This window comes from Petaurus breviceps, unplaced genomic scaffold (assembly GCF_028583685.1).
Source record: "Petaurus breviceps papuanus isolate PSGF00001 unplaced genomic scaffold, PetGlider_PUasm1.0 90734, whole genome shotgun sequence".
Classification (NCBI taxonomy): domain Eukaryota; kingdom Metazoa; phylum Chordata; class Mammalia; order Diprotodontia; family Petauridae; genus Petaurus; species Petaurus breviceps.
The window spans coordinates 9,399,806-9,411,885 of NW_027187327.1; the positions used below are offsets into that span (position 1 = coordinate 9,399,806).

The following is a 12,080-nucleotide window of genomic DNA, read 5'->3' on the forward strand; positions in this document are numbered from 1 at the left end:
GAAATGGCTTGAGTTTTAAAACTGGTTTTAAGAAACATTTTTGAGAGATATAGCATGAGGGAATGGAAAGAGTCCTGGACATACACAGAGTTAGGGGACCTGGATTCAAATCCCAGTCAATATATTTACCACTTAAGTGACTTTGGGCATATTACCTAAACTGGAGCTAGGTGGTACAAGGAATAGAGCACTGGACCTAGAATCAGAAGATGGAAGTTTGAATTCTACCTACAGCACTTCCAAGGTATGTAACTCTGAACAAGTCACCTAGCCTTTTGTTGTTATTGTTTATATTTCATTCCTTTTTTTTTTTTTTTTTTTTTTGCTTTTTGGAGGGCAATTGGGGTTAAGTGACTCACCCAAGGTCACTTTTTGTGTTAAGTGTCTGAGGCCGGATTTGAACTCAGGTCCTTCTGATTCCAGTGACAGTGCTCTATTCACTGCACCACCTAGCCGCCCCTGTCCTTCATTCTTGAAGGGGACCAATGACATCACAAGGGCAACGTCTTGACTTGAAGTCAACCTCAGTTTCCTTAACTGCAAAATGGGGATAATAATAGCATTTACCTCTCAAGGTTGTTGTGAAGACCAAATGAGATAATATTTGGAAAGTGCTTAGTACAGTATCTGACATATTACTTAATAAATGCTTATTTATTAAATAATTAAGCTTACACTTAATAAATGCTCATTTCCTTCCTCTTTGAGCTTCAATCTTAAACTCCATCAAATAATTATCATAATACTTGTGTACCCACCTCACAAATATATTGAGGAAAGTGCTTCATAAACTTCATAAACATAAATGAGTTTTTTGAATTTTTTTTAGAAATGGGCTCTAAAGTTGTACAGGACAAATGCTACATTTGAAATAGTTCATTTGGAGATTTAAAAAAAGAACATAAACTTTTATACATCTTAGAAGTCCAACTCATCAACCGTGTTCTAGAGGTGAGGAAAGTAAGGCCCAAGTGTCTGTCCAAGGTTACACAGCTGGTGATTATTAGGCCACTGATCTTTCCAATTATAATAAGATCATAGATTTAGAACTGGAAGGGGATCTTAGAGGCCATCAAGTCCTAATTGCTCAACTTATATAATAGAATTATAAAATAGAATACTATAGACTAGAATAGAATAGACAGGATGGAATGGAATGGAAGCAATATAACATAGTAGATACAAAGCTAACCTAGTATCATGGAAAATCTGAGTTCAAGCCGTGCCCCTAACGCATACTGACCATGTGACCCTGAAGAAGTCAATTATCTTCTCAGTGCTCCAGGTAATTCTCTAAGAACATATATGAAACTGAGAAGGTGCTTTGGTAGAAGGGTTTTTTTTTTATCAAATAGTTCTCTGTAACAATAAAATCATATGTACAGTCTCTATCCCAATTTAATAAAATATATTTACAATTCATAAAATGCTTCTTCAGAACAACTCTTCAAGGGAGAGGGGAGGAACATGTAAATATCATTCCTGTTTTACTAATGAGGCCCAAAGAGTTTCAGGGACTTACTAAAGGTCACACAGAGCTGGTCAATGGAAGAGCTAGGATTTGAACCCAATATTTTTCCATCCAGTGTTTTTTGCACTCTACCTGTTGTCACTCACTTCACTACTCTTTTGGGTAAACACAAAAATAGGATACCTCACACTAGAGTCCTTAATAGTCCCAAGAGACTTCAAATGCAAAATGTTCAAGCTTTGTTGATTTTACAATCTTGAGCTATCATTTCACACCTACTAGATTGGCTAAAATGATTAAAGAGGAAAGCAAAAAATGTAAGGAATGCAGAAAAATTGAGATACCAATCCATTGTTGGTGAATTACAAATTAATCCAACCATTTTGAAGAGCAATCTGGAATTATACCCAAAGAGTTATTAAACCACCTGTACCCTTTGACCCAGAAATAACACTACTAAGTCTATTTCCAAAGATGATTAGGGAAAAAGGAAAAGAACCTATATGTTCTAAATTGTTTAGAGCAGCTCTTTTTGTGATAGCAAAGAAATGGAAATTTCAGGGATGCCCCATCAATTGGGAAAATGACTGAACAAGTGGTGTTATATGATTGTGATAGAATACTGCTGTGCTATACGAAATGATGAGCTTGATGATCTTAGAAAAACATGGAAAGAATTTCACAAAATAATGAAGAGAGAAATGAGCAGAACCAAGAGAGCAGTGTATATAGTAACAGCAATATTATTTTAAGAACAACTTTGAGCGAACAAGTTATTTTGACTATTACAAATATCTAAATTAACTATGAAGAACATATGAAGAAAAATGCTATCTGTACCCAGAGAAAAAAAATAATAAATAGAAGTATGTATAGAACAATTTTACATATATGTATGCCTATTTGTGACTAATGGTAGCCATGTTTAGGGCAGGAGTGGGAGGAGGGAAGAAAAAAAGGCATGATATTTCCAAATGGATGCTTCTAGATATATTGCTTCACTAATTCACTGATAAAGCAATTATTAAACACCTACTATCTTCAAGGAATGGTTATATCATAATGTATTGAATTACAGAATTCCAGACTTGGCAGGACCTCCAGCAGTCATTCAATTTAGTCTTTTGTTGTTATTGCAGTTGTTCAGCCCTGCAGTCATGTCCAACTCTTTGTGACCCCACGGATCATAGCACACCAATATTGTCCATGGCATTTTCTTGGCAAAGGTATTGGAATGGTTTGCCATTTCCTTCTCTAGTGGATTAAGGCACGCAGAGATTCAGTGACTTACCCAGGGTCACACAGCTAGTAAGTTTCTGAGATCAGATTTTAACTTAGGTTTTCCCAACTCCAAGCCCAATGCTCTATCCACTGAGCTACTAGCTACTTTATTCATACAAAACAGGAATCCCCACTATAACATTACTGATAAGTGGTTGTTCAGCCTCTGCAGGCAGACCTCTAAAATGAGGGAACCCACTGCCTCTTATGTCAAACTACTTCATTTTTTGATAGTTTTCATTGTCAAGAAGTCTTTCCTGACATTGAGCCTAATTTGGTTACTTTGAAGCTTCTATCCATTATTCCTGGTTCCATCCTCTGAGGACAAATAGAACAAGTTGAAGTGATGGCCCTTCAAATACTTCATCAAAGCTACCATGTTCCCCTGAGTCTTCTCTTCCCCAGGGTAAATAGGCCGAGTTCTTTTGATTGCTCCTAATAGACATGGACTTGAGGCCCTTCACTATCCTGGTTGCCCTCCACTGGACACTCTGCAGCTTATCAGTGTCTGTAACACACAGAGAACTGAACAAAGTCCTTCAGACAAGGTTTGATAAGGACAGAATTCAGTGGCATTTTCAGCTCCCCATTCCCAAAAGCTGTGTGTCTTCATGCAGACTGAGATCAGATTTAGTTTTTTTGACTACCCCATTATACTGTAGACTCATAAGGATCATGCAGTCTACTAAAACTGTTAGACCTTTTCCAGAACAACAACTAGCTATTCATGCCTCCCCAATCTTGTACTTGTGAAGCTGATTTATCTTTGTGCCAAAGCACAATACTTTACATTTATTGTTATTGAAGTATTTGTTAGATTCAACATAATGGTCCAGCCTAATAAGATCTTTAAGAATGACTTTGAATAAATAAGTAATCTTGACTATTATAAATCCCAGATTAGCTATAAAGGACATGTGAAGAAAGGTGCTATCTGCATCCAGAGAAAGAACTGATAAATAGATGTATAGAACAATTTTACATATATGCATATATATGTACATATTATGTATACTTTTTATATATACACCTATTTGTATCTAATGGTAGCTATCGGGGGGAGGAGGATTTACATGATAACTTCATTATTTAAAAGGAAGATCAAGTTGCACCTAATAGATTTGCAGTTTCATTTGCAATCATCCTTTCTATTATATGTTATGAAGATGCTTGTTTTATTCCATAAATTTAAAAGAAAATAATGAAATTTTAAAAAGATAAAATAATCCCAACTCTGCTATCCAATGTCTTAGCCATTCCTCCTAGGTTTGTATCATCTGCAAAGTGGGCAAGCACACTATATCCTAGTCTTTGATAAAAAATATTAAATGATGCAAAGTCAAGCAGAGATGTCTGGAGTATTCCCCTTGAGACTTCCTGCCATGGTGACACTGAACCAATTACTCTTTGAGACTGATTGTACAACCAGTTCTGAATGTATCTGATTATATTATCATCTAGAAAATATGAAACATTTGTCAGAAGCTTCACGAAAATCTAGGTGAACTACATTACATCATTCCTGCAGTCTTGGAAACAAAAGGAATGAGGTGAGGTTGATATGACCTACTATTGCATGTTGGCCATGTTGGCTCTTTATAATGTCTGCTGCCCTAGCTAGATAATCCATTTCTTTAATGATTTGTTCTAGAATTTTCTCAGAAATCAAACTCACTAGGCAAGAATGAGTCAAGACCTGGGTCCAAGACCACCCCTGAAATACACTAACTGTGTAAGTGAGCATGTTCCTTAATCCTCTTGAAGTAATCTAAGACTAAATTTCAGGGCAAGTGAAAGGCATTGATTGATAAAGGGAATTTCCTCATTGGGAGTTCCCTAAAATAATGAAATTACAAATACTGTCTGAATAAAAATGTGCAAATCACTGTGTTAGGTTTTAGGAATGCAAAAACAGTAATGAAATTGTGTCTGCCCTCTAAGAGTACTTCTGCTGTGACCCATTCACTGGAGTTCTAAGTAATCTGGTCTTCTGCTTCATATGGTACATGTAGTACTATATGGTACATGTACCTGTTTAGCTATATTATCTTTAACTGAAGTTGACTTTCTAGTTTTGCTGCTAAGTATTTTCTTTTTAAAAAAATGAAACTTTACTCTGGGCAATCCATCATGAAGAAAACTACCATCCATCCATCTCCATATACAACAAGAAAGAGGTAAATATTGGGCATAATCATGGCAAATGGAACACTAAGTAACAGTGCTCAGCTCTAGTATCAATTCTTGGAAAAGACAAAAAAACACCTACAATTTATGCCACAGGTAATGAAAAGTGAACGTAAGTGGAATTAACAGCATCTGGGCACTTAGAAGATAGTTAAAAGTAAACTCACTTTTTGCTTTGCAGCTGCTTCCCTATCTGCGTTCCAATCTTACGGGATTTAAGCACCTCGAGATCCTCAACTTCAGAAACGGGAGCGTGATTGTGAATAGTAAAATGAAGTTTGCAAAGTCAGTCCCTTACAACATCACAGAAGCAGTGCACTGTGTACTGGAGGAGTTCTGTTCTGCTGCAGCCCAGCAGCTCAATCTGCATGTAGACAGTTATTCTCTCAACATTGAACCAGGTAAGAGCTTTATGTGAAACATGGTGGAGAAAGAAGGCAATGTCACACAAAGGAAAGAGTGCCTAGTTTGGAATCAGAAGACCCAGCTGAAAATCCTGTCTCTGCCACTTATAACCTAAGTGGCCTCTCTGGAGTTCAGGGTCTTCTCTGTAAAAATGAAAGGGTCAGATTGGATAACCTCTAATGTTTCTTCTAGCTTTAGATTGGTAATCTTTTTATGGATCTAAGGTCGATGATGCTATGATCTTTTCCCACTACTAAGTTAGCTCAGTGATCATACTTAGCAAATCACATCTCTATGGCTATGGCTTAAATAATTAGAAAGAGAAGAAATAGCATCAGGCAAGTAAAAGATTTACTACATTAAAAAAGGGAGTGGGGGAGAAACAGACTTGCTGTTTCACAACCTTAGGCCTTTAATTTTCTTTCAGAGCTAAACTTTTGCAATGCACAGTAGAAATCCAAAATATGTAGCCTGTAGCCATGGTCATTTACATTCTGCAGAAATTCTGAAGCAGCAACCACTGGGGGCTCACACCAAGGAAACCTCCCAAACACAGGTTTACAATTTCACAGGTAACTAACAGAATAGCCTTTTCATAACACAGTTCAGTATGGAATTGACAGCATCCTGAAGAAGGAAAAAATATTCATTGGAATTCGACCCTGAGAAAAGTCACCTGCATTGCAGGAGAAAATGGGATTTAAATTGTGACTTCCATTGTGCCCTGAAGTCTGCATCCATATAGAGGCATCAGTATGTAGGGTGCCTACCTGCTCTGAGGATTTAACCCCTATGCCTATATGCCTACACAACAGCAAATAAGCATTTTGCCAATGAATAAATAAACCAGAGTGTGCTGCTGCATGAGGCAGCTGTCTTAACTGGAGACTAGTTTGGACATTGTTTAAAAATTGGGGGATTATATTAGGGGAAGATCTGGTCTAGGATCCTGTGGGTACCATCTTTCCTAACACTGAGACTTTCATACTAGTTAGATAACTTTAAGGAAATCAATTAATCTGTCCATTCTTCTGTTGCCTCATCTGTAAAGTGAAAATTATAATATTTACACTACCTACCTGACAGGGTTGTTTTAAAATCATAGATTTAGAGCTGGAAGGTAACTTATAGGCCATCAGGTCCAATTCCTCATTTTATTGATGAGGAAACAGTGACCCAGAGAATGTAGGTGACTTGCTCAGGGTCACCTAGCTAGTAAATGTCTGGAGCAGGAGTCACATTCAGATCTAGTGCTTTATCTGTGACAATCATTATTATCACAGATGCAAATCATATTTCTTTCTGCTTAGTAGAGAGTAGATCAAGTAACTATCTCCTTCCCTACCCCCCATCATCACCTGGTAAGCAATCTTCTGTCAATGAGCCTCTCTGAATTTGGCAGGGCTTTTCCTTGGAAGAAAAGGCCCACAATCCATCACCACATTCACAAACTAAGCCTTTCCAGTATTGTAGGATCTTCCAGAGCTTGTGATTTGCTGCCATAGCCTTGAGAGCCCATATTCACCTTCATGTTAGAATGAGGTCTTAAAAGAAGGACTTTAGTGGAGTAAGTGAAAAACATTTCTAACTAGCAATGAATCATTCCCAATCAGTGTCACAAATGACCAAAAGCTCCTATTTGGTTATGAATTAGTCCAATGATGAGACTTTAACATTCTCTCTAGTTTATTGTTGATTAACAATACAGAGAAGGGGGTGGAAGGGGATGAGGTAGAGAGATGGACCAAAGCCAGAATGTTGGCTGTGTTGTAAAACAATTTACCTTGGGTAGAGGCAGGCTTTGTTCTACCTTCTTTAAAATACCACTGCATTTTAGTAAATATAGCTCTTTTAAAAACAGCAAGATATATCTATGCATTCAACACTGGAATTTGGTTTGCTTTCCTCCAAATGGGAAGGACCCCTAAGAAAAAATCACCCTTAAAATGGGCCAAAGTATCGTTAATCTTATGACAATTCCCCATCATGAACAAGGTACCAGGTCCCTCGAATCAGGAGATTGACTTCAAATTTTTACTAATCACAAGTATATGAGGGAGGCAATCTGAGGGGTACAGAGAAGTATAAGTATCCAAGAAAATAGATATATTTTAAACATAACACTTAAGAAAGGCTGATAATTATACAGACAATAAGTGCTGAAGTGGTCTAGAGGGAGAAATCATCATGAACTGGGGCATCAGACAAGGCTTCATGGAGGAGGTGGCATCTGAGTTAAGTTTTAAAGGAAAGGAAACAGTTCAATAGATGGAAATACCAGGGGAAAGGAAGTGCATTTTAGGAACTGGGGTGGCAAAAGCAAAAGCATGGAGACATGAGAGAACAAGATAAAAATGGACGACAGATAATAGTCCTGGCTGACTAGGACATCGATAGAAGGGGAATAGTGTGATACAAGATTGAGTATGTAAGCTAGAGTCAGATTGTAGAGGACCTTGAGTATAGCTAGTAACATGGAGTCCTCAGGAGAGAGCCAGGTTCTAATTCATAGCAGGAAACGGAATAAGTATAGAAGGAAGAGCCCCTTTGATAACGGAGAGTTTGTTAAGGATGGAAAACAAAACAAAAAACAGTGGAAGGAACGGATAGTAGGTAATTGGGACTAAAAGAGAATTGGACCAGGATAGTATCACTGGGAGAAGGGTATAGTAACAGTGGATTTGGGCTTGTGAGTGAATTTTAAAAGCATTTATTAAGCACTTGCTGTATACCAGAATACTGCTAATAAGGACCTGAGCCCGGTGACAGGGTTTAGGAAAGTAAGATGTTAAGAGGAGAATTGCAGGGTCCCATAGCCCAGAGATAAAAGGAGAGTCCCAAGCAATCAGAAAAGCTTACAGGTTCCACATAGAACATTACACAGCCAGACAAGCTTCCACAGAACTACTTCCTCCCCAGTAAGGCTCGTTCCTTCATTTCCCGTGTGGTTTACATACAATGAAGATAGGGAAGAAGACTGGGCATGGTAATCTGTCATCCTAGCTTCCAGGAGGCTGAGGCTAATGCTCTGAGGGGTTCTGGGCTACTGTGGGATCTACTAATCAAGAATCTTCACTAAGTTCAGCATTAACATAATGAGCCTTGGAGAGAGTGGGAGGCACCAGGCTGTATAAGTTGGGGTGAACTAGCCCATGTCAGAAATGGAGCAGGTCAGATTCCTGTGCCGGTCAGAAGTGGGATCAGGTCCATGGAATTTTGTCTATTTCCACAGATGACAATGTTATCCTAATCATAACATAGGTAAATAATCTGTGAAACGAAGAAAAAAAACAATCTGTGAAATGAAGAACATGAGAAATATGAAAAAGCATTCATACCTCATTTTATTGTGCTTTGCTTGTTGAACTTCGCATATATTGCATTTCTTATAAATTGAAGGTTCGTGGCAACCCTGCATCAATCGCTGCCACTTTCCGACAGTATGTGTTCACATCGTGTCTCACACTCATGGCTTGATGGAGCAACTTGCCTTCTTTTCAGTGCAAGCCATTAGGTGGTACAATGACTAGAGCACTGGGCCTGAAATCAAGAAGACATGAGTTCAAATCCAACCTCAGGCATTTAGTAGTTGTGTGACTCTGGGTCATTTAACCTCTGTTTGCTTCAGTTTCCTCATCTGTACAATGGGAATAATAGTTATGAGGATCAAATGAGATATTTTTTAAGTGTTTGCTATGTTCCTAGAACAGAGTAAGCATTACATAAATATTAATCACTATCAGTATTATTATTAAAACACCTGGCACTGTGCCTGAAAAGTAAGTAGTAAGCACTATATAAATTAATATGCACCAACCTCTTCATGAATTCTTTCCTACACCTTACCATGGCTAACACCCCACCCTATCAGGTTACTTTGTATCTATTTGAATATATTTTGAATATAAATATGTTTGTTGTGACTCCTGATAGAATATAAACTCCTCGAGGGTAGGGACTATTTTGATGTTCTATTATATTCCCAGCATCTGGCACAATGCCTGGCACTTAGTAGGTGCTTAATAAATGTTCCTTGATTGACTGAAGCAAAGTGCAGTTGGGGAGAGTTCTGGGGCAGCAGAAATGGTTGCAGTCCCTTCTGTTTGATTCACTTATATATTAAGCCCTCCTTTATGCTAGGCACTCTGTGGAAACATCACAGGAAATTGCCCCACTTGTAGACCCAGAATATGCTCCAAAGAGCCAGAGTATCAGAAGGACAGGTAAAATACAAACTGAAACAAAACATAAAGACTCAAAGACAATTAAAAACAATGAACAATTTTAAAGCGAGCCAATATATACCTTGTACAGATCACCATTATAGTCCATGCAATTTGGAGGTGAACAGGAAGCCAAGGTAATTTTCTTACTAGAGAAGTGACATGAGGATTATAGAGAGTGGTGAAAAATTATTCCATCAGTAATGTTTGGAGAAAAAAGCAAAAAATACACAGAATTGTAAATGAATGGAGAAGGTCTGCCAAGAAGCTGTTCATTTGGACCATCTGGGATATGAGTAATGCATGAACCCCAGTGTGTGGTGGCCAGCAGAGTTAGAAAGCAATGACTTCTATAGAGGCAAAATAAACAATACCAACAGGATTATATTGATTCTTCTTAGTATATCAAAAATGATTGATCCAAAAGAAATGGGAATATGTGGAAATATTTAGAGTCAAGACACCTTCTGTTACAATAGAAAGGGTGCTACAATTGTAGTCAAAGGACCTAGGTTTAAATCTTCATCTTGACACTTACTCCCTCTGTGATTTGACTTGATAAATTATTCACTAAGATAAAGTGGTTATGATTCACATTACGAATAATAATGAATCACATAAACAAATCTTTGGAATTGAACTCAGAAAGACCTGAATTCAAATCTTGTCTCAGATTAGCTATATGACCCTGGGTAAGTCACCTCACCTGTCTAGGCTTGTTTCCTCATCTATAAGTGAGTAAGCTGAGCTGGATGGTCTCGCGGGTCTAATAGTCTGTGATTCTTAAAGAACCCTCAAAAAGGTGATGTAATCTGTCCCCTTCCCTTCATAGGGATAAGGGAACTCCACTCTCCATATAAAGGGACTGAGTTACATAGCTAGTTTCTTATTCCCTACCTTCCACTCTACCTTATTGCCACTCAGGCATCCACAATGCATCAGTACAAAAAGACAATAGAGGTAACTCCTAAGGGGACTTATCATTTCTATTCTTCCTGCTTCCCAGAAGGATTTGAGGGAATTAAATAGAAGGTGGGAGGAGCAGTGTGGTAGAGGCAGAGAAGGGTCCCTATTTTAAAGAGGCATCATGGGATGGTAGGCAGCTAGGTGGCACAGCAGAGCACTGGGCTTGGAGTCAGTAACTAAGTTCAAATCCAACTTCAGATATTCACTAGCTGTGTGACCCTGGGCAAGTGACTTAGCCTCAGTTTGCCTCAGATTCCTCATCTGTAAAATGGGGGTAATAACAGTACCTACTTCACAGAGTTATTGAGATCAAAGGAGGTAATGGTTGTAAAGCACTTAGGATAATGCCTGGCACATAGTAAGAACTGGAGGAGGAGGAGGAGGAAGATAGAAGACCTGTGACATAGCAAGAAAGGGCTCTAAACTTTGAATCAAAAATCTGCATAAATACCAGCTTTGAATTTTTCCTCCTGTGCTACTGGAAGAAAGTAACTTACCCTCAGTTTCCTATCTATAAAATAAGGATACTAAGAACATGCTCCCTGCTTTAACAGATGAATAGCAGAGACAGCTTATAGGAAGAGGACTGAATCCAGAAATTAGGCTAAATCACAAATCCCTTTCCCTTATACATGTAATTCAGGTTTCATAAGACTCTTCTCATTGGCAAAGAGAATGATTACTTGATGCTATGTGTGAGATAGTGACTTAAGAAAAAGAAGATGGGAGCCTTTCTTTGAATTCCATTCATAGATGAGATTATGTACATGGCAACTTTGCTCAGCTTTTGACTACAGAGGGCCTTTAGCAAGAACTGGCTAAATGCCAATCAAGGGCAATTGAACAACATGTCCTTATCTCATGTAAAAAGGTAGAAAGGCTGCTATAATAAAATAAAGCTTTGCCCATCAGCCTCTGGCAAGGTCAAGAGTCATGACCAACAGACAATTCACCACATCATTTAGGCCATAAGAGCTTTCAGCAAGAATGACTAAGGATCTTACTACCGGAAAATTGGGAGGTCAGAGAATTTTATAGCGAGGCACCTTGAGGGAGAGAAAGAAGGTAGAATGTGCCAGGCAAGTCAAATCACCACCACCATCACAAATACCATTTCCCCTTAGACCTTGATGGAGAAAGCCCAGGACCCTGAACCCAAGGGCCTGAGAATAGAGCAGTGCCTTTTAGACCTCCTGCCTTGCATCCAGCCTGGGCTCTACAGTCATCATTGAGGGATGAAACCCCATGGAGAAGGGGCCTGCCTTTCTCACCACCTCCAAATGAAACCAATGGGCGGGTAAGCCCAAGAATTCCAAGAATGGCATAGGTCTAGTACTGCTTCCAGCCTGGTCTCCACAGCCACCATTAAAAGGGAAGAATCCCTGTGAAGAAAGGACCACCATCCTTGCAACCCACCATACCAACCACTGACCAACTGCCAAATAAACAGGTAAACACAAGAACCCCAGGAATGGAAAACCACTGATCATGCTTCCAGCCCATGCCCTGAAATATTATCCCAGAAAGCAACCACTGTGGAGATGCAA

At 38.7% G+C, this 12,080-nt stretch overlaps 1 protein-coding gene across 1 annotated transcript in view; it reads left to right on the forward strand.

Annotated features, from left to right (window-relative positions):
- IMPG1 (interphotoreceptor matrix proteoglycan 1) overlaps nucleotides 1–12,080 on the forward strand; it is a 128,089-nt gene that overhangs the window by 92,229 nt on the left and 23,780 nt on the right. The window contains exon 13 of the mRNA XM_069067051.1: nucleotides 5,121–5,340. Within this exon, the coding sequence (XP_068923152.1) occupies nucleotides 5,121–5,340 (220 nt within the window). The remainder of the gene's footprint in view (nucleotides 1–5,120; nucleotides 5,341–12,080) is intronic.